The 24,645-nt window shown below is 35.5% G+C and overlaps 1 protein-coding gene across 11 annotated transcripts in view; it reads right to left on the bottom strand.

Annotated features, from left to right (window-relative positions):
- MLIP (muscular LMNA interacting protein) overlaps positions 1 to 24,645 on the bottom strand; it is a 282,530-nt gene that overhangs the window by 86,920 nt on the left and 170,965 nt on the right. For 8 of the 11 annotated variants that reach the window (XM_059938984.1, XM_059938985.1, XM_059938990.1 and 5 more), the window contains 4 exons: positions 24,543 to 24,626; positions 24,361 to 24,420; positions 12,677 to 12,721; positions 2,194 to 2,238 (listed from right to left, as the gene is read on the bottom strand). In XM_059938984.1, coding sequence (XP_059794967.1) covers positions 2,194 to 2,238; positions 12,677 to 12,721; positions 24,361 to 24,420; positions 24,543 to 24,626 — 234 coding nt within the window. The remainder of the gene's footprint in view (positions 1 to 2,193; positions 2,239 to 12,676; positions 12,722 to 24,360; positions 24,421 to 24,542; positions 24,627 to 24,645) is intronic. The other 3 variants (XM_059938988.1, XM_059938991.1, XM_059938987.1) reach the window with 2 other exon arrangements.

Raw genomic sequence — 24,645 nt, 5'->3', positions numbered from 1 at the left:
CTCTATTCTATATCCACAGAATGTAAATACAGGGTTAATATCATGAAATAGAAGTCAGTGATTGAATTGAATAATTACATCCATCCAAGAGATGTTCTTTTAGTGTGTGATAGCCTGCTTGATAATAATCCCTTCACAAACCTACCTAGATCTCAAGTGAATTTTGGGATTAAAACTTAATTAAAACTTGGTTAAGAAACTCCTTGAACTCTCTAGAGAAAAGGTCTAAAGTAAATGCAAAAAAATTATCATCAAAGTCAGTCAAAGCAACACTTCGTATTTTTCTCAGAACACAAACATCAAATTCATAGAATTGATTGGCCAAAAAGTTCACATATTACATTTACAATGGGTCACTTATACTATGTCTTAATTTATGAAATCATTATATATATTTGCTTCTTTGAAATGGTTTCTTAAAATATTAAGTCAAGAACTGATATTTATCTATATATATGTATATGTCAGTCTGATAATATATATATGGACTCACACACATTCAACATCTAAAATCTGTTGTATCTATGTTGAGCATACAAAATATTTCTTAATTTTCACACATTACTCTCAAGAAACAAGTACATATATCATTATTTTAAACATTAAAATAGTTGTAACAATAGTTCCATATCTAAAGTGGGAAATTGTTCAACTTCACAATGTTATTGTACTTCTTGTTTCCATGGCAACTCCTTCTCTCCCCTGAGCTAGTAACCATGGACTCACTGCCTTAGAAAGGCTTGGACAGAGTGTAATCGAATGGTCTCGTTGTTCATCTAGAAAATTGAAGCCCAGTCTCCCAGATTCTTGACTTCTCCACTGTCAGCCCAGTAGTTAGTGTCAGAGCAGGAAGTAAAAGATGGGTCTCCTGGCCCCGTTCCAGCATTCTTTCAACTATCCTATACTGCCGGCCACTATTCTAAATCAACTGACACTAAAATAACACTTCACACACACACATGCACACACACGCAAACACACCCCATATACACACTGCATGTATAAACACCAACATGCCTAAGCCATTTGCTTCAATCATGCTATTTTAAGAGTCAAACTACACTTTTTATGATTTTCCAGCACTACAAATAAAAATATCATTGTCCTTTTGGCATGATAATGACAAGATGACTTGTTGGCTATGGATGTAGGACACAGAAATAATTGCTTAAAATGGGGGGAAAAATCAGTATTAAACTGATTTTGTCTTCTTAATGTCTCACAGTGCTTTACTAGATATTTTCATTCATTTTTACTGAAGGAGTTTACAATTATAAACAATAAAAATTAAAAGATAATAAAGAAAATATTTAGTAATATCTAGGTAACATATCATGGTTCCAATTTGCTCATCACTGTAACAATAATACAGAACACTGTTAGAAAAAGTAATTTTCCTACGTAATCACATTTTTATCTATAAATAACAGATTCTAGAGCCTACATCTGTGTTGTCCTACACAGTAGCCACCAGCCCCCTTGTTGGGCCCTTGAAATGTGGCTAGCCTGAACTGAGGTATGCTGTAAATGTAAAATACATAGCAGATTTCAAAGACTTTACCCCCCGAAAAAGAATGTAAAATAATCTCAATTTTATACTGATTATATATTGAAATGATAATATGTGTATAAATAAAAGTATTATTGAAATTAATGTGACCTGTTTCTTTTTACTTTTTTAACTTGGCTCTTAGAAAATTTTAAATTACAAATGTAGCTTGTATTTGAGGTTCACACTATATTTCTATTGTTCGTCCCTGGTCTAGACCATCCACATGCTGATCTTCCTGTCTGAAATATTTCATTTCCTCAAGTCCAGAACCTACTCTACATGATCAAAGGCTACCTTGTCCTTGAACCCTTTTCTGATCTCTCCCATCCAGAAGTGAGTCCTTGCCTCTAACCTCCATCGGCATCTTCCTTCTGGCCTTGCCCGTTCTATCCTTACACCACTACTAGGATGCAAGTTACTGGCAAATAAGTTCTATGTATGTTTTTATGTATGTCTGTGACTTGCAAAACAACCACATGGAACTTTAGAAAAGCATCAGTGAACTTTTACTAGACAAGTAAGCAAATAAACTTATATATACAGTCAATTTGTTCTCAGTTCACATTTGTTCAGATAAAGCTGTCTTAAAAGATCAGAATTTTCTAAAGTACCAGGTCTATGTCTAGTAAAAGGATACGTACCAGCTGACTCTCAGATACCGTAGAAGATGGTGAGGCGAGGTTTGCCTGCAAAATTATAAACATAGTGTTTATTTAGTGAAATTCATAATTTAGTAAGATAATATATCTATGTTTTTAAGTATTCTGAAGTTTTTTATTGCTAAAATAATACATGCCCCTTGTAGAATTTTGACAGGTATTAAGTAAAAGAAAAAATATCATTATGCCACCAAAAAATGATTTTTTTTCACATTTATGGTACATTGCCTTACAATATTTCTCCTACACATTTTTATTCAGCTCACATAATAGTAGATATGATGTTTTCTATGTTGCTTTTCCTTAGCATCTCAACACAAGTACTAGCGTAAGACATCAAAAATTCTTCAAGGTGATGTAATATGTCATGCTCTGTATACTCCGTATTTTACTCAAACTTACCAACATTGTTAGCTATACTTATATTTATGTACAGCAAAATGAAACAAATAACAGATTTTTTCATTAAATTACTCATATTAGAAAATAAAGTTTTCATGATTTCATGAAAAAAATTTTTTAATTGTTTTAAATTAAAGAGGAGGCTAATATTGTTTCATCATCCTTGGTTCCTGAATTTCACTCCTTTCTTCTGGATTTAGTTTCCTTCTTGCTGAAGTAAATGCTCTGGTAGTTTTTTCAGAACTTCCTGTCTTGGGCTTTGTCTGAAAATGTTTTTATTTTGTTCTCATCCTGAATGAGAGTTTACTTGGACATAGAATTCTAAGGCAATAGTTATTATTTCCCAGCATTTTGAGGACTGCCCACTTGCTCTGACTTCTGTTACTGCTGTGAATGTAAACGTCATAACTTGGATCATCAGTCTCCACATTTGCTTAGCGTTTAAGATTTTTCTCCATGACATTCTGTAATTCCACTATGATGTGTCTGAGCATGGACTTCTTTATATGTATCCTTTTGGGGGGCTTGATGTAGTCCTTCATTCTGAGAATACATATCTTTCTTCATTTCTGGAAAATCCTCCAGGAATTACTTCAAATATTCCCTCTCTCCCATTATATCTAATCTCTTCTTTGGACCTTTGATTAAATATATGTTGGGTCTTCTGAATCCATCCTCCATTTCTATAAAATTCCCTGTCATATTTTTTGTCTCTTTATGCTGCATTCTGGATAGTTTCCACATATAAGCCTGACGGTTAACACATTTTTCTTCAACAGTATATTAATACATTTAATATGGCTATTGAATTTTATATTTTAATGACATTATTTTTAACTTCTAGAAGTTCAGTTTGGTTCTTTATCAAATTTTCTTTATGGTATCTGTAACTCCTTTTAACTATTTCAACATTTTATTATATTTATAAATTCATTCCAGATTTTTCTATAATCTTCCTTGGCTAAATCCCCTGTTTCTTGTATCTGTTGACTCTCCTTCATGCCTCTGCCCCATGATGTTCTTTACTCATTTGATAGCTTTTTAGTTTTGATTTTGAGCTCCTCTTCAGTCAGGGTAATTTCAGTGATGATTTCTGTAGGTATCTGAGAAACCCTGGGTTGGGAAACCATGCCTACAATACATTTCATGTTTGCCCTAATGGGGGCCCCAGGTACTTCACTGATTCTGGACCAGTTTCCGTTTTATTTCGTCACCCTCATATGCCTGAACTTACAGGGTGGCAGGTGCCCACATCTTCAACTTTCACAGGTTTAGCACCCATTTTCTCATGGATGACTATATTACCACCCAAGAGTGTAGATTAAAGATGGTGGGAGGATTTATGTCTATTTCTATCACATGCTTCATGGCTGTGTGGCCTTCTAGGCTCCTGGACACACACAAAGGATTCATCCACAGCTCTGACTCGTTATATAGTGAAAGTTAAACTCTAAGCTCCTGGCTCCTGTCACCTGTGTTCTGACATACCTGTGTTCCCCCAGAGCTTAAGCTTCTTCTTAACTTTCCCACCTGGAGCTCCCTCTTCATTTCTGACACTCACAGTTCCTTCTTCTTTCTTGTAGATTGGGTTACATATATATATATTAATAGTTACGTTTTCTCAAGCTTTTCTGCCCTTAAATGAGAAACCAGGCTTCCACATCAGGGAAGTGGTCAACATACAGATGCGCAATCATAAATATACTTGGCTGACACATGATAAAGTTGTGTTCCTGTACTATCTCTATTCTTTTTGAAATTGCAAATATTTTCGGGGTTATGACAGATGTGTCAATATTGCTTTTACTCTCTGAGAAGTGAATGATAACTGAAAACTGAAAGCTAAGTAGTTCCTATGGTATCGCCAAGTACGGAAGAGTGTGAATCACCAAACATAACGACCAGGCTCCTCCTGTCCTTCTCATACTGTGTCCAACATGGTTTGTTTTTGATTTTTTGACTCATGACGTTCTTCACCAGGATGGTCACTGCTCACTGCCGTCCCTGCCTGCTCTACAGCAGCAGTATGTCCTGGCTAATTGCTCCCCACCTCTAATTGCTGTGGACCAGGTTACCGTGCACTGAGGTTCATGGTTATTCTGTGCTGCAGAAAATTACCCTTCAGAATGCCTATCCCAGTGATTTTTCAATTCACCTAGGGTTTCATTTTTAACCTCATAATGTAATATGAGTAATAATGATTTCTTCTAATGTCTTAGGATGTTTTCCTTTTGGTTAATTCTTCATTATTGCAGTAATGAGAGAATTCTCTATGAATTCCCTAAGTTAAATGACTTCTATGAAATATGCTGAACTGAATGTATCTTGACAGGAACAAAATATAGTTATATTTTTATCTCAATAATTATAGGAAAAAAGAAGTCACACACTAAAAATAAAGTATTTTCACAATTTAACTATATTACTAACATTTTTCAGTACTTTGTGCTAAATAATACCAAATTATCATAGGGAAAAAAGAGAAAGTGCTCAAGCAAACACATTAATTAAATTAGGGAAAAACACAAATATCTTTGTATCCAGTCTCCATAAGTCCCCAAAATTTCTTCACTGGGAATTATGACATAACAACAAGGTGATTTAGACATCCCCAGTACATTTTTATTTCATCTAATATAATGGACTTCATATCACTATTATAAGAAACTATTCCCAGAGAAAAAACAGAATTAAATTTGAACCTCAGGGTGGAGTTAATATTTATAAAGCTACTGCAGATCCTTTATCAAAGAAAAAGAATATTGGCTTATGTGTATCATCACAAATATAACCAGATTCTTTCAACTAACCCAGTTGTGTCAAACCCTTTGAGAAGCTTCTCTCTGCTTGCCCAATACACGTTAATGTTTATTAAATTCTGTAGCTATAGTTATGTCATCAATATTGCAGCAATGATTTTTGAAAAGTAAGGAAAGATTGTCTGGTGAGCTGAGATTGGAACGGTGAGTAGCAAGAGAAGGCTACTATATTTAAAAAACTGCCAATTGGTCAACTAAACTAAGGGACAGAAGCAACATGAGGTACCTAAAAATAAACTTGAAATTGGACTTGAACAACACTGATGTTTTTAGTCATTTGATCTATCCACGTTAATACTAACCATGAAGAACGTTACAGATGAGTATAAGAAAGACTCTTGTGTGAAACAAGATCCCATAACCTATATTCTACAGCCTTTGACATCATTTTAATTACAAAAGAAAAAAAGTGAGAGAAAGATAGAGTAGGAGCATTTTAACCAGCATATCACCATTAAAAAGCAAACAAAACTTTAAAACAAATAGAGCAGTCAAAAAAATGGGAAAGTCAAAATTTCGTATTTCAAAGAAAACCTATTAAAGTGGTAGGTTATATGCAAACTGAAAGAGATAAGACTAAGGAAAGAAATGAAGATTTGAGATCCACTGAAAAATAAATTTCTACACAAAGCCACCAATTAGGCCAAGGCCACTTTGGAGAAACCATTTTCCTCTTCCAAAGACCTCATGCCGGAGGTACATAAAGTATATCCAAGCTCCTCAGTCATTGTCTAGAGTTTCTTTTCCTTGCAATCTGCAGCTTTTCCCCATTCTCGACTTATGGGTGTCAGGCATCACACTAGCAGACACCCTTTTGGGAGACTGGGACAAAATCAAATTGTATCAGGTAAAAAGTATTGAACAGTTACTTTTGCCTTCACCCTATGCACTTCTACTTTGGGCAATATTTTCTTCCCTTTCAGCAGTCATGTCCCTCCTCCCTGAATATAACATCCAATTCAATAGGATTAAAATGTTTCTCTTTGACCTTTTCCCTGTTGGCTTTAATTGTCTTGAGTTTTCTTTTCTTAAGGCTCAAAGAACTCTAATTAGTGATAATGTGTTAATTGAATTATTTTAGTTCTCCCAGATAAGACTGATCTACAGATAAGCAAAAAGGCAAAACTTAGAATATCAACAGAGCCCCTAATAATCCCTGAGTTGCTGAGCTTGGCATTGAGGAAATATAAAATTATAAAATGATAAGACACTGTCTTACCCTTAAGCTAGAGAACGTTCCTGTTATTTGTACATAAGGCACTACTCAAAAGATTGAATCCAAAGGAAGATGGGGTACATATATACAATGACCTATTACTCAGCCATAGAAAAGAATGAAATAATGCCATTGCAGCAACATGTATGGGCCTAGAGATTATCATACCAAGCAAAGTAAGTCAGAAAGAGAAAGACAAATACCATATGATATCACTTATAAGTGGAATCTAAAATACGACACAAATGAACATATCTACGAAACAGAAACAGACACACAGACATAGAGAACAGACTTGCAGTTGCCAAGGGGGAGGAGAGGTGGGAAAGGAAAGGACTGGGAGTTGGGGATAAGCAGATGCAAACTACTCTATATAGAATGGATAAAAAACAAGGTCCTACTGCATAGCACAGGGAATTATTCAATATCCTGTGATAAACCAACATGGAAAATAATATGAAAAAGAATCTATATATGTATAACTGACTCACTTTTCTGTACAGCAGAAATGAACACAACATTGTAAATCAACTACACTTCAATAAAATTTTAAAAAGTTGAATCCAATGGTGAGCATGTTAGTCACCAAAGACAGAGAGATATATGTATGAGGTGTCATATTTTTCTTGCTTCATACTGTTTATTCTACTTGTAGACCTTACCCTATATGAATATCTCACTAAGAGCTATATTATGAGTTAGTGATATGTCCCCAAAAGGTCTAAATGTAAAAAGTAGAGTTGAAAGTATTTAAAAAGTTTGACTCAGTAATTTAGGGAATGATGATTCCACGTTGTTATGAACATAATTGGTAGGCAGAATAAAAGTGCATAGTGACCAGCGACAGTCATGGTTTGCATGTGCAAATGAGGAATAAAAAATCAGATCAAGGGAAGTGTGGCTGAAATATGGTGCCTTCATTTTTGGTGACATCTAAAATGATGATGAGAAGGACCAAAGCATAAAGGATGTCTCATTAAATCATTTCTCTTCTTCCTCATTTAGCTCAGCCTATATAATTACCTTCCTTTCCCTCCTCATCCCCTCTCACACATGCATACCTTGGAAACATTTCTGAACAGTGGGAAAAAAAAAAAAAGGAAAGAAAGACAGAAAGAAGAATGATCAGTAGAGTGGAATTTCTTGCTTAAATTCTTCACAACTCATCAAATCTCTGGTCACAACCTATAGAAGCAGATTTGGATCCATGTCTGGATTTAAGTAGATTGGATTTGTCACCTCTTACTCTTAAGATCTATGGCTGCATTAGGGCACATCGCCTCTGAAACACTCCAGCCTAGCAACGTTTCCAAGCATAGCAACAAGGGGACTGTGTGAGGTGGCTTAATTGGAGAAGATGACCTTTATTTGAACATCTGTATATACAGAGGGAAATATTCTTAATAAAGTTTGACACATTTTTAATATTCTGTGATATTTTGAAAGCAATATGCTTCCACTGTAATGATATTTTTCTGTCCCTCAAGCTCATTAAAATGAGATTTTTACCTCTATGCTATATCATATTCAATAAAGCTGTCTTTGTTATTTCTCTGGCACTTAAAAGTAACTTCTTAAATGTAGAGAGTTTATTAAATAAGTTGTTATCAATAGAATGTGACTCCAAATTACAGTTTTTTTGATAAATTAGTAATAGGTCCAAATACTTGCCCTATTTTCTGAGGTTGCTCTTTATTAAGAAAGCATACTGTGGTTTTGAATTATGTGAGTGAAATGAATTTATACTGGTAGTAGTTAATGAAAAATAATAAACATTTACAAAGGCAAGTGTAATGCAAAGGAAAAAAAATAACATTCCCCTCCAAAGATGATAGAGTGAAAACAGAATGAAAGAGAAATTTAATTAGAAAATTCATTCCATTACATAGAGGGAAAGAAACTCTTTAAAAATGAGTGCCATGAGAAACAATCACTTGTAGATTAACTGATAAATTATGAGTTAATTTACATGTAAGCAAATAATTTAAAACATTAGAAATATACTAAATATTATCATCTTAGAAGTTGTCACCAAATATGAAATTATTCATTCAAAGTTTAGGCTGGAGTTTACTGGGGATGAAGAATTAATTTAGACCCAGAATATGAATACTAATGGATAAAATATTTAAGGAAGACAAGTTATTTCCAGCCCTTGTTGGTACACGCAAAAAATAACAACAGGGGCTTTGACATGAGGAAGACCTGGGTTGGACTTTGCTTTCTCTGTGACTTTGTTTCCTCCTCCATAAAGTGGAGATTTGAAATAATCATACCCACTTCATAGGACTGGTATAAGGTTAAATGAGATAGTTAAAGCTGATTTGCAAGGTAAGAACTCAAAACACTAGGTATTATGATTGTTGAATTTTGCATCTGTTAAAAACAATCAAGTGAAATATGAATGATAAATTAATCAATCCCACAGGTTACCTGTGGAGATCAGGACCACTCAACGTGTTTGTTCGCCTTGTTTAAATTCTATGACACTTAAGAGAACCTCAATTAAATTACTTTAAACTGCAATTCAAGTACACGATGAATTGAAGAAAAACCTGGACTTTAATTAGTTTAAGTTGAAGGTCCTTTACTGTATCTGGCTCATCCTAAAAAACAGACTATGTGAAATGTAACAATATGTGCAATCAAGATTAAGAAAAGGAAATGAATTGTTTTACATGGATTTTCTTTCTTTTTTTGATGAAGGAAAGTCAGCTTTTCATCAAAGTCCCCTAAAGAGTAATTAGTCATATCATTTCTCATTATTTAATTAAACCACTCTCAACATCCCAGGAAAATTGGAAATCCAATGGACATACTGACACATTGAAAACTAGCAACTTTGTACATTTGTTTTAACATCAGCCAGTACTCTGGCTAACTCTCCTCCAATTTCTGCAAGATTGCTCTTTCCTAGTTTGTTTACTGTCTCCCACATGCTATGCTTCAGAAATGGGGACCTTGCTGTTCTATTCATCCCTCACACCCCAGTGACTCCATGTGAGTACTGGGGCATGGCAGACACTCAAATATTTGTCAAAATAGTGAAAAAAAGTGGGAAATTGAATAATAGAGCTAGGAACTGGCTACACTTTCTACTCATCACAATTCACAGACTATATACTATACTTTTAAAGAGCCCCCAGAAATAGGGATTTTGAGTAGACTGTGCTAAGCAGCTGAGGCCATCCTCAAGTGTAAAAAACTTTTTTTTTCTTGGTTCTAATTTAAGTCTTCCCTTTTTTTTCTCTCTGGTGCAGACGTTGGTAAACTGCATGATCCCTGCTTTAGAATCGAATCTAAGAAGCTCTACAAAGGCAATGATACACCAAGTCCCAGCAGGTGTATACTGTGAAGATGCCTACTTTCTTCAAAGTTTTGAAGAGAGATGGTAGAATTGAAATGTTACAGTCTGTAGGATTCTCAGATTTGCTGTTGAGTTTCCGTGAGAGAGGAAGGGAGAAAAATGTAGAGATTAATTAATGAATTAAGGGAAAACTATTCAAGTTGCACTTAATATGAGGCATTTGTAGCTCTGCTAATATGAATATTAGAATTTCTAGAAAAATATATTACAGTGTCAGGGGGGAGAGATACATTAGGAGGTTGGGATTAACGTATATTTATGCACTACTATATATAAAATAGATAATCAACAAGGACCTACTGCATAGCACAGGGAACTCTACTCAATACTCTGTAATAACCTACATGGGAAAAGAACCTGGAAAAGAATAAATATATGTGTAACTAAATCACTTTGCTGTACACCAGAAACTAACACAACATCGTAAATCAGCTACACTCCAGTATAAAATAAAAAATTTTTTAAATAAAACATAATTTAAAAAAATAAAAAATAAAAAAGTTTTTAAGAAAGAAAATATTACAGTATCATTCTTTTTTAAAAATCAGGACATAGTGTATTCAAGGTCAATTGTTGACATATGATTAAGGCTTATAGCTAAGGAACACTTCTGTTCTAAAATTTCATTTTTCTCCTCAAAAAAACTGTATCAGACATCACTTAGTAAATGTAATAACTGAAACCAAATAGTTACAAGTGTGACTTCTCTCTGATGGCACCAAAAATTGGTTTTCCCATTCCACCATAAAATCATCCCATTTAGTCTTTCAAAAGAAATACATATTTGAGGTGTCACAAACAACAATTCAAATGTCATTTTGTAAGAGAAATTAAAAAACAAAGCTTTTCCAAGAAACCAAATTTAATCAAAGTCAAGAATCTTATCAGAATTAGAGTTTATATTTGTTCGAGGCTATATTAAATCTATTTGATCATTCAGTGTTAACTTTGAATGACTCAAATGCTCTCACAAAGTTTGGGGCAAAGGTTAACCTCCTTTAATCAAGTCGGATAACTGACAGAAGAACAATTTGACATAACTTCTAACTATGGAGATTGAAGCAGCCCCTCCAGAATTGTTTCCACTGCTATCAAATTATCCACCTCCAGGAGGTGTGGGAGGAGGCATCAGCCCTCTGTACCTCATTGTAAATGAGTCTAAATCAGATGCACTTGGGTGCAAATTAGGAATAGATGAGAAAGGAAGGTGAGAGTAAAGAATATTCTAGCTACTTTTTCTTGGGTCTGGCTCTTGTAGAATGTCTCAGTCACAAAAAAATAGAAGCATCTTTAGGGACTGTCTTTTCTTATATCCAACTGAAGAATCAAGGTACTCAGCTAAATCATGGTGTGTCTAGTCTTTCCAAGATAAGGAGGGGGCAGAGAAGGGGGGAGACATGGATAAAGGGAAAAACAAAGGAAAAAGAGAGGGAAAAAGGGGGAGAACCATTATTTATTGAATCATTTCGATGTGTCAGACTACAGTAAGGGCTTTTCATATGTTAACAGTTATAAATCTTACATCAACCAAATATTAGTATCCCAATTTTATAGATGAAAAAATTAAGGCACAGAGAGGTTAAGTGACTTTCCAGGATTCATTAGCAAACAGCAACACTGTGATTAAAACTTGGGTATAGTCCACTAAATGCCTCCACTCTTTTAAGTATTACTCCAAATGACTTCCAGTAATAACAGAAAATAACAGTGAAAACTTCTAGAAAATGTTCTAAGCAGTGTTCCTATCCATACCTTCTAAACATTATTTTCTGAATGTGATAAAGCTCAGTTACTTCATCCAATTTATTATCTGCCCTAGGGAGGTTCTAAAGAAGGCAGAAATGTATAAATTGCAAAGAAGATATGTCACAAAATTTACATTTACTAATTATTGACTCTGAATGGTGATGATGCTGAAAACTACATAGTAGAAAATATGAAGTATAAACTAAAGGGAATAGTTTACTGGTTTCTTTTAAACTAAAAACTAAACACTTGCTTAGGAGACAATCTTGCTTACACTAGAATATGTTGGGTCAGAAGCAGAAGTTGGCCACATGATGGATTATTAGGTAAATAAAGAATAGGAATGGGATGAGGCTATGTGTGTGTGTGTGCATCTAGGACATTCGGAGCCAGATACCCACAATTAATTGAATCAAGTGTGTGAGTCTATACCTACGTACCAATTATTACTATATTTTTGCTCATAGGTGGAAATTGATTTATTTGAAAAAAATTTAAATGAAAGAAAGCAACAAACTAGTCCAAATCAAATAAATTGGCAATCCTATTAGAAACAGACAAATCTTAATGTTTCAACTATATGAGTTGACTCTTTCATAATAAGCATGATAAACCATTACAGAAATGAAAATGTCATCTAAGCCTTGATAATTAGAAAGACAGAAAGCAGGTGTTAGAATTCTGTTTGATTCAGCCAAACTAATCAAATGAGACCTCACTTAAGAAGGAATTTATTCAATAAACTTACCTGACATAACCTGATTTTCCACCTCTGGGCCAATCATACCATCCTACCCCTTCCATTTATGAAAAATTCAACTAATTCAATTTAAATGACTATATAATTGAGTTCTCTCCAAAGCATGCACATGCACCCATTTAAAAAGCAGTATGTATAATTATAAAGCGACTTACATATTTGGTTTCTCGACCAGCTGCTCTCAGAAGAGTTGTAGGTGTCTATACGAAAATAAAAACAATTACAGTACTGAAGTAATCAAGAAAATGTTAAAAGATTCAACTTCTGGGATAAATATGTTCACCTTTTTTTTTCCTATTAAGACTTTCTAGCCATTACTCCCTCTTTTCTTTACAAACCCACCTGTCCCTTTGAAAATTATTTCATTAAACACTATCACTTTATTATTTTTTTCATTGCTGTTATTGATCAGCTTTCTAGGAAATTTTATCTTATTTATTGATGATGTTCATTCATGGATCATAATAGTCCCTTATGTAATTTTGGCAATTTCAAAATTCACACAGAAGTCTCTATCCCCTCAATTCTTTGAGCTGCTCAACTCCAAAGATACTCTTATCCACTCCATTTCAATCTTCTGCTCCCAGGACCATTCCTAGATGTTACCTTCACAAATAAAATGGAAAACTTTTGAAATTTCATTTTCACATCCTCCTCTTAGAACTCTACCTCCCATCTACCATCTTCATTTCTCAAATATCCCAAAACATTTCTTCAGCCTCACTGAGACTTCAAAATCAATGAGCCTTCCCAGCTCCGTTATGGCTTTACTGCCTCTCTCATTACATGTTTCATATTCTCAGCCATTTTAATAGTACCTTAATTTATCTTGCTTCCTTCTCTCCTTGTGACAAACTCACAGAAACTAACAACAACAACAAAAACCTATATATGATGGACCGTGTCATATATTTTCTCTAAATTTGTACTGGAGATGCAAAACATGGCTGAGGAAACTCTCTCAACCAAGCTAACTGATTTCATTAAAAATTTTGAAATAATATTGTACATCAACAATATTTCAATAAAAAATAAGAAATTAGCTATGGATACATGCAAGTGCACTTGGGTTGCAGGGAGGAATAGACTACAAAGGAGCACAAGGAAACTTTTTCTTTTGATGGAAGTTTTATATCTTGGATATGGTGGAGGTTACACAACTCTATGCTTTGTCAAAATTCATAGAACTGTATACTAAAGGGGAAAATTTTATAGTAGGTAAATTATACCTCAATAAACCTGACTTTTAAAACAGAACTATATAAGCTATAATAGAGAACTGAACATAGGGACTGAAGAATATAATAGATACTGAACAGATACTTGAACTGGAATATCAGATTGATGAATTCTCTTAGAGGCATTAGGAAGCAATAAATTAAGAAAATATTTAAAGATTAAGAGACATAGAATACAGAAGCAAAGGTGACAAAATCAGTCTAGTAAGAGTCCTAGGAGGAAAGAAATGTTTGAAAAAAAATAATGACTAAAACGATCTTAAATGTAAGGGGAAAAAAAGAGTGAAAACTTTAGATGAGAGATCAAAGAGATACATAAGAGAAAAACAAAGAACATTTAGACACATAATAGGAAAAATCAGTAACATCATAGATAAAGATAAAATTCTAAAAGATCACAGTGCCACTCTGTAAATGATCACTCTGTAGCAGAGGAGTAAATATCATGCTGACAAAATACTTCACAAGTTATGTTGTTGATTAAAAAAGAACCTAGACAAAAAGCTGTTGAAAAGAGGGGACCTATAATTTTACATCCAGCAAAACTATACTTTAAAAGAAGGGGGGGGACAGAGTCAAGATGGCAGTGTGAGAAGATGTGGAGTTCATGTCTCCCCACAACTAGGGCACATGCTGGACACTGGTGGGGGACCTCAATGCCCAAGGAAATGAGAGGAACCCCTAAGCAAACCGGTAGGATGTGGGGGGACTGAGGGGGGAGGAGAAGTGGAGGCCAGACAGGATGGGTGCCCCTGAGGGGTAGCTGAGAGGGGGGAGGGGTTCCCAAGTGGAGGGACCCTCAGGGGCTCAGATTGGGGGGAATGTACCCAGAGTTTCTCCTGCCCAATCAGCTGGGGAAGTCTGCCCAGCTCTTGGGCCACGTCCTATGCATTCAGAGTCACCCTCTGGGCTGCGTTGGTCCTGGGGGCATAGGATGGAGGCTGGGGGGAGAACAAGAGAAGCAGGAGGGAGGGCACCTCCAGGACCAAAGGAGCAGGAGAGGCACGGAGGGCATTTGCTTTGCCTACTTGAGCCTGGGAAGCCTGCTCGGCTACCAGGTGGGGTCCCCTGCTCTCTGAGACCAGAGGTGGGAGGCACACCTGGGCCCCTTCTGTTCCATTAAGTCTAAGCCCCACCCCCCACACCTCCCAGGGCCTTTTCCAGCCCTGTGGGTCTTAAGCATAGGTCCCACCCACTGCCCAAACCCCACCCTTGCTTAGGACCTGCCCTCCACAGCCAAGGCCTTTTCCACCTTTTTGGGTTTTTTCTCCTCCTCTTTCTTACTATTATGGTTCTGTTGTCCCTTCTGGTTGTTGTTTCATCTATTTTTTAATTTTTATATTCTTTCTAACATATCTGTTAGTTTCTTAGTCTAATTTTATTTTTTACTTTGTTATTGTTCTGTTTTTTTTTTTTTTCTGCTACCCTGCACAGCTTGCAGGATATTGGTTCACAAGCCGGGGGTCAGGCCAAAGGTCCTGTGATGGGAACTCTGAGTCCAAACCACTGGACTAACAGAGAACCTCAGACCCCAAGGAATATTCATCAGAGTGAGGTCTCCCAAAGGTCCTCATCTTGACACTAAGACCCAGGTATACCCAACAGCCTACAAACTCCAGTGTTGGAAGCCTCAGACCAAACAACCAGTAAGACAGGAACACAATCCCACTCATCAAAAAAAAAAAAAAAAAAAAAATTAGAAGGCAAAAAATACATCACAGATGAAGGAGCAAGGTAAAAACCTACAAGACCAAATAAATGAAGAGGATATTGGCAATCTACCTGAAAAAGAATTCAGAGTAATGATAGTAAAGATGATCCAGAATCTTGGAAACAGAATGGAAGCATGGATTGAGAAAATACAAGATATGTTTAACAAAGGTCTAGAAGAACTAAAGAACAAACAAACAGAGATGAACAACACAATAACTGAAATTAAAAATACACTAGAAGGAATCAATAACAGAATAACTGAGGCAGAAGAACGAGTAAGTGAGCTGGAAGACAAAATGGTGGAAATAATTGCCGAGGAGCAGAATAAAAAAAAAAGAATGAAAAGAATTGAAGACAAGCTCAGAGACCTCTGGGACAACACTAAACACACCAACATTCAAAATATAGGGGTCCCCGAAAAAGAAGAGAAAAAGAAGGGGTCTGAGAAAATATTTGAAAAGATTATAGTGGAAAACTTCCCACTATAATCCTTTCCCATGGAAAAGGAAAGTCACCCAAGCCCAGGAAGCACAGAGAGTTCCGTACAAGATAAACCCAATGAGAAACACACCAAGACACACATTAATCAAAAAAACAAAAATTAAATTCACAGTAAAAATATTAAAAGCAGCAAGGGAAAAACAAAAAATAACATACAAAGGAATCCCCATAAGGTTATCAGCTGATTTTTTAGCAGAAACTCTGCAGGCCAAAAGGGAGTGGCAGGATATACTTAAAGTGATGAAAGAGAAAAATCTACAACCATGATTACTCTACCCAGCAAGGATCTCATTCAGGTTCGACAGAGAAATCAAAAGCTTTTCAGATAGGCAAAACCTAAGAGAATTCAGCACCACCAAACCAGCTTTACAACAAATGCTAAAAGAACTTCTCTAGGCAGGAAACACAAGAGAAGAAAAAGACCCACAAAAACAAACCCAAAACGATTAAGAAAATGGTAATAGGAACATACGTATCGACAATAACCTTGAATGTAAATGGTATATATGCCCTAACCAAAAGACACATACTGGCTGAATGGATACAAAAACAAGACCTGTATATATGTTGTCTACAAGACACCCACTTCAGACCTAGGGACACATACAGACTAAAAGTGAGGGGATGTAAAAAAGATACTCCATGCAAATGGAAATCAAAAGAAAGCTAGAGTAGCAATACTCGTATCAGATAAAGTAGACTTAAAAATAAAGACTGTTAGAAGAGATAAGGAAGGACACTACATAATGTTCAAGGTATCAATTCAGGAAGAAGATATAACAATTATAAATGTTTATGCACCCAACATAGGAGCACCTCAATACATAAGGCAAATGTTAACAACCATGAATGGGGAAATCGACAGTAACACAATAGTAGAAGGGGACTTTAACACCCCACTTACACCAATGGACAGATCATCCAAACAGAATATAAATAAGGAAACAAAAGCTTTAAATAACACAATAGACCAGATAGATTTAACTGATACCAAAACCAGAAAAGATATCACAAAAAAAATTATAGACCAATATCACTGATGAACATAGATGCAAAAATCCTCAACAAAATGCTAGCAAACAGAATCCAACAACATATTAAAAGGATCATACACTATGATCAAGTGGGATTTATCCCAGGGATGCAAGGATTCTTCAATACATGCAAATCAATCAATGTGATACACCATATTAACAAATTAAGGCATAAAAACCATATGATCACCTCAATAGATGCAGAAAAAGCTTCTGACAAAATACAACACTGATTTATGACAAAATCTCTCCAGAAAGTGAGCATAGAGGGAACCTACCTCAACATAACAAAGGCCATATATGACAAACCCACAGTAAACCACATACTCAATGGAGAAAAATTGAAAGCATTTCCTCTAAGGTCAGGAACAAGACAAGGATGCCCACTTTCACCACTCCTATTCAACATAGTTTTGGAAGTCCTAACCACAACAATCAGAGAAGAAAAACAAATAAAAGGAATACAAATTGGAAAAGAAGTAAAACTGTCACTGTTTGCAGAAGACATGATACTATACATAGAAAATCCTAAAGATGCCACCGGAAAACTACTAGAACTAATCAATGAATTTGGTAAGGTGCAGGATACAAAATTAATGCACAGAAATCTCTGGCCTTCCTATGCAGTAACAACGAAAAATCAGAAAGAGAAATTAAGGAAACAATCCCATCTACCATAAAATACCTAGGAATAAGCCTGCCTAAGGAGGTGAAAGACTTGTACTCAGAAAACTATAAAACACTGATGAAGGAAATCAAAGATTACATAAACAGTTGGAGAAATATGCCATGTTCTTGGATTGGAAGAATCAATATTGTGAAAATGACTATACTATACTACCCAAAGCAATCTACAGATTCAGTGCAATCCCTATCAAACTACCAATGGCATTCTTCACAGAATTAGAACACAAAATGTTGCAATTCATATGGAAACACAAAAGACCCCAAATAGCCAAAGCAATCTTGAGAAAGAAAAACGGAGCTGAAGGAATCAGGCTCACTGACTTCAAACTATATTACAAAGCTACAGTAATCAAGACAGTATGGTACTGGCACAAAAACAGAAATATAGATCAATGGTAAAGGATACAAAGCCCAGAGATAAACCTACGCACATATGGTCACTTAATTTACGACAAAGGGGCAAGAACATACAATAGAGAAAAGACAGCCTCTTCAATAAGTGGTGCTAGGAAAACTGGACAGCTACATGTAAAAGAATGAAATTAGAACACTGCCTAACAACATACACAAAAATAAACTCCAAATAGATTAAAGATCTAAATGTAAGACTGGACACTATAAAACTCTTAGAGGAAAACATAGGAAAAACACTCTTTGACATAAACCACAGCAAGATCTTTTTGGACCCAACTCTTAGATTAATAAAAACAAAATAGAAAACAAAATAGTAAATAAAAACAAAAATAGGGCTTCCTTGGTGACGCAGTGGTTAAGAATCTGCCTGCCAATGCAGGGGACACGGGTTTGAGCCCTGGTCTGGGAAGATCCCACATGCCGCAGAGCAACTAAGCCCGTGAGCCACAACTACTGAGCTTGCGTGTCTGGAGCCTGTGCTCTGCAACGGGAGAGACCGTGACAGTCAGGCCTGCACACCACGATGAAGAGTGGCCCCCGCTTGCCGCAAGTGGAGAAAGCCCTCACACGGAAACGAAGACCCAACACAGCCATAAATTAATTAATTAATTAATAAAAACAAACAAACAAACAAAAATAAACATATGGGACCTAATTAAGCTTAAAACTTTTGCACAGCAAAGGAAACCATAAACCAGATGAAAAGACAACCCTCAGAATGGGAGAAAATATTTGCAAATGAATCAACGGACAAAGGATTAATCTCCAAAATATACAAACAGCTCATGGAGCTCAATATCAGAAAAACAAACAATCCAATTAAAAAATGGGCAGAAGGCCTAAATAGACATTTCACCAAAGAAGACATACAGCTGACCAAGAAGCACATGAAAAGATGCTCTACATCACTAATTATTAGAGAAAGGCAAATCAAAACTACAATGAGCAATCACCTCACACCCGTCAGATGGCCATTATCAAAAAAATCTAGAAACAGTAAATGCTGGAAAGGGTGTGGTGAAAAAGGGAACCCTCTTGCACTGTTGGTGGGAATGTAAATTGATACAGTCACTATGGAGAACAGTATGGAGGTTCCTTAAAGAACTAAAAATAGAACTACCATATGACCCAACAATCCCACTACTGGGCATATACCCTGAGAAAACCATAATTCTAAAAGAGACATGTGGGCTTCACTGGTGGAGCAGTGGTTAAGAATCCACCTACCAATGCAGGGGTCACGGGTTCAAACCCTGGTCTGGGAAGATCCCACATGCTGCAGAGCAACTAAGCCTGTGCACCACAACTACTGGGCCTGCACTCTAGAGCCCACAAGCCACAACTACTGAGCTCACGTGCCACAAATACTGAAGCCCACCTGCCTAGAGCCCATGCTCCGCGACAAGACAAGCCACTGCAACGAGGAGCCCACGCACCGAAATGAAGAGTAGCCCCCACTCACCACACTAGAGAAAACCCGCATGCAGCAATGAAGACCCAATGCAGCCAAAAATAAATAAATTAAATAAATTAATTTTAAAAAATGTTTTTAAATAAAAGAGATGTACCACAATGTTCATTGCAGCACTATTTATAATAGCCAGGACATGGAACCAACCTAAATGTCCATCCACAGATGAATGGATAAAGAACATGTGGCACATATATACGATGGAATATCGCTCACCATAAAAAGAAACAAAATTGAGTTATTTGTAGTGAGGTGGATGGACCTACAGTCTGTCACAGAGAGTAAAGTAAGTCAGAAAGAGAAAAACAAATACCGTATGCTAACGCATATATATGGAATCTAAAATTTAAAAAAAAAATGGTACTGATGAACCTAGTGGCAGGGCAGGAATAAAGCCTTAGACATAGAGAATGGACTTGAGGTCATGGAGGTTGGGGGCGGGGGAAGCTGGAGCAAAGTGAGAGTAGCATCGACATATATACATTACCAAATGTAAGATAGATAGCTAGTGGGAAGCAGTAGCATAGCACAGGGAAATCAGCTCTGTGCTTTGCGATGACCTAGAGGGGTGGGATAGGGAAGGTGGGAGGGAGGCTCAAGAGGGAGGGGATATGGGGATATATATGTATGCATATGGCTGATTCACTTTGTTGTACAACAGTGACTAACACAGTACTGTGAAGCAATTATACTCCAATAAAGATCTATTAAAAATAAACAAATAAATTTAACTAAAAATAAATAAATAAAAGGGCAAAATAATGATAATCTCAGGAACACAGGCAATAGAATCAATACAAAAAGACCTTATTGAATACAACAAAGAGGTCAACAAGAAGAAAAATAAATCCAGGAAAATCTATGAATGTGTAAGAAATGAGGATCTAAATAAAGTATAAGTGTCTAAATAAGGAAGAAATCAAGAAAAATATAACCATTAAAATTCAGATCTAGATGTCCAAAAAATACTAACAAACTATGTCTACATACATATGTATAGATAGATAGATAAATAGATAGATCGATCAATCTTGATTAAAAACAACAGGAAAGTGAAAAATGCTGTGGAACTTAAGTTTAGAAAAAGATATATGTAAGCTTTAAAATTGATAGGAAAATAAGCATAATTATTGTCCTTAATAATTTAGACATAAATTTGAAAAGTAACAAAAATGTAAAGTAAAATTTTCAAAATTTTCAAACCAGTAAATATCAAAATATCCAAAGGAAAGCAGGAAAGTCAAAAAAGAAAACAGTTCAAGTAGCAAATATAAAATAAGATAGGAGATATTAGTCCTAATATAAGAAGAATTACAGTAATTGTTAATGGTTTAAGGTCCCAGATAAACAGAATTTCAGATCAACTATAAAAGTGATATCTAGAAATATGTTGTCTTGAAGAAAATAAGATGAGTGTACAAAAAGATAAAAAAATAAAGTAATAGAAAATAGTAAAACAATAATAATAATAGAAAAAAGTAATAAAAGATACATCTGGGAAAACATGAATTAAAAATTACATATATGTTATGTATCAATATATAAGGTCACAATTTTCATATGAGACTAAAAAGAACAGCCTCAGGTTCACAAGGACTGTATGGGCTACTAAAGGCTAGAAAAATCAAAACGATGAGAATAAATACGTAAGCAATAGCAATATAGTTTCAAAATCAAAGTCAAATCTTATGAACGCTTCTCTAGCCTTATTCATTCTCTTTTTCTTGGCAACAATCACCACGATCACACTCTCTTAAACACTGTGCTCTTGTAGCTTCCATGTTACCACACTGCTCTGACCACAATAGATTTTCATTCTTCTTGATTGGACCTGCAATATTTTGTTCCTGGGAGCTCCGTACAGGGTGTCCACAGCATCGACGTACCAGTCATCCCCCGATCCATCCTACCAGCTCCAGCACACAGGTTTAAGGCCTCCTGACACACATCTTGAACTTATCCTATCCAAATAAACATAACCCTCTTCCCTCTACCACACTGAGCCTCCTTCACGTTTGTCTACAGTCGAGGCAAAGAGCGGGAGCTCTTCCACGATTCTCCTCTCCTTCTCTGCACACATCCAAACCCAAGCAAGGCTGCAATATCTCTTTCATACCCAGTGCTTCTCTGCAGCTCCTCTGCACCAGGCCACCGTCATGTTTCCTCTGACCTCGGTAGCCTCCTCACAGCAGCCATCAGCCATCTTTCTCAATGGTTTCATATTATTCCCCCCATATTTTTATATCTTCCCATTTTCCCTGGAATCCAAACTTCATGGCATGGCATGTAAATATCCTCACCGTCCCTACACCCCTTTCTCACCTCATTTCACACTGTTCACCATACTGCAACCACACTGGCCTTCATGCACACTAAGCTCTTTCCTGACAGGATATTTGCACATGCTTACTCCTCTTCCTGAAAGCTATTCTCCCTGATCTTTCTATGACTGGCTTCTTTCCTTCATGGTCTCAGTTTGAATCCTACTTTCGGATCGCTATATCCAAAGTACACCTCTCAGCGTGGAGAAAAAGAACCCCCCTACCTTGTTGGTGGGAATGAAAATTGGTGCAACCACTATGGAGAACAGTATGGAGGTTCCTTAAAAAACTAAAAATAGAACTACCATATGATCCTGCAATCCCACTCCTGGGCATATATCCAGAGGAAACTCCAATTTGAAAAGATACATGCACGCCAATGTTCATTGGAGCACTATTTACAATAGTCAAGACATGGACGCAACTTAAATGTCTGTTGACAGATGCATGGATAAAGAAGATGTGGTGCATATATACAATGGAACATTACTCAGCCATAAAAAATAATGAAATAATGCCATTTGCAGCAACATGGATGGACCTAGCAATTATCATACTAACTTATGTAAGTCAGACAAAGACAAATACCATATGATATCACTTATATGTGGAATCTAAAAAAAAAAAAAGATACAAATGAACTTATTTACAAAACAGAACAGACCCACAGACATAGAAAACAAATTTATGGTTACCAAAGGGGAAAGGGGGTGTGGGGAGGGGTACATTAGCAGGCTGGGATTAACATATACATACTCCTATATATAAAATAGATAAACAACAAGGCCTTACTGTATAGCATAGGGAACTATACTCAATATTTTGTAATAACCTATAAGGGAAAAGAATCTGAAAAAGAATACATATCTGTATATTTGTATAACTGAATCACTGTGCTGTAACCTGAAACTAACACCACATTGTAAATCAACTCTACTTCAATTTAAAAAAAAAAGTACGCCTCTCCGATTACTCTGCCTTGCTCACACTTGTCACGATAGTACCTCACAGTGCCAAGCCCATAGTAAGCACTAATAAATATTTGTTAAATGAAATAATTGCCTTAAATTGAATGGCCTAGAATAATGTATCTTTAACACTATAAGCATTAAATATTTGTTAAATAAATCAATAATACAGGTTATTACTCATATGTTACTTAAGTCCTATTCCTATTACATTTAATATAATATGGGGTATTTTTACATGTCCAACAAATGAATTGAGAAAAAAATACATTTAAAATTTATATAGTCTCTGGTAAATCAAACTTTTCTATCTTTAGATTAAAAGACTTAAAGAATATACAAAACAGGTTACAAATAGAGAAGCTATAAGTATCCATTTGCAGGTTCTCTTTACTAAAATATAATAATATTGACAATGAGTGATTACCTGGCTTCTACATCATTATTAAAGGATATTTGTCTATAATGTTCCAATTGAAAATTAGAAATACTCTTTTAGTTATAGGCAATTTTGTACATTTAAAATCTACTTTAAACACAACTTTGTAAATCAACTTTAATAACAATTTTTAAATAAGTAAAATAAAATAAAATCTACTTTATACATACACTGTCCAATTTTGAAAAAGAATATGCAAAAAGTATTTATACTAATTCCAAGAGAGAAAATAAGACTGACCAAAAAAGCCTAACAATTATCAATAAAAGAAAAACCACAATCATTTTGAAATTTGGGTAAGTAGATCTGTACAAAGCATTCAAAAAATAATAACTTGGAGAAATGTAATATTTCATCCCAACAAATGAAAAAGGCTACATGATAAGAAGGGAGTACTTAAATATTCAATTATAACAATGCTTTAGTAATCCTCAAATGATCTAAAATATCCAGGATTCTGTCCCTCTGAGTCAACGAACAATGAAATAAATTCAGTTAACCAAAAGAAAAGAATTCCAGAAATAATACCAGTATTAAATCCCTAAGACTAACACTACTTTAGTCTACCTCATTTTCAGTTTCTACAAGTCTAAGGGCTCGGAATTACATAAGGACTGAAGCTATGGTTTGGGATGAGAATAAGTCACAAATTCTACATACAGTTCTATATCTTAAATGCCAACATATAACAACACAGTCTAATACTTTGGCTTTCAAACTGTTTTGAACTTGACCTACAGTTAGAAATAGATTTTACTGCAACCTATATACACATGCCTATACCTGTACATGCAAATGAATTGAAATAAATGTCAACAATACCTACTCACTGCTTGGAATAATACAGTTTGATTGATAGTTTATATTCTTATTATTCTATTTTTAATATGCTGTTTGCTAACAACAAATAAACAAACAAAAAACAAAAAGAAACACAATGCTAGTTGCTATCCACTAATTTCCCAAATCACTACTGGGCCTTGACCTGCAGTTTAAAAATCATTAATCTAGTAATTCTTATGGTTCAGTAAATTATATTAAATACATACATACTTTGATTGTGTCAGAACCCAAAAATGTCTGTAGGGAACTTGAAGGAGAATCAGAAGAATGCTAGAAAAAAAAAAAAAAAAAAAAAAGGACAAGCTTATGATGCATCCATCCTAGCCAAGCAGCGGGAAATGAAGTGAAGCAAAGCAAAGGCTTGAATTGCACGGTCTAGTCTAAGGCATTACCATAGACAAGGAATCCTGTAAGACCTTATCAATGGTAGCACAGAGCTCTTCAGTTTGCTGCCTGAGCTGTTCAGGGGAACACAACTGGAAGAATTGAAACCAG

The sequence above is a fragment of the Balaenoptera ricei genome, chromosome 11 (genome assembly GCF_028023285.1).
Source record: "Balaenoptera ricei isolate mBalRic1 chromosome 11, mBalRic1.hap2, whole genome shotgun sequence".
Lineage (NCBI taxonomy): Eukaryota > Metazoa > Chordata > Mammalia > Artiodactyla > Balaenopteridae > Balaenoptera > Balaenoptera ricei.
Note: the sequence above shows the minus strand (reverse complement) of the source record. Positions and strands in the feature narration are given on the sequence as shown.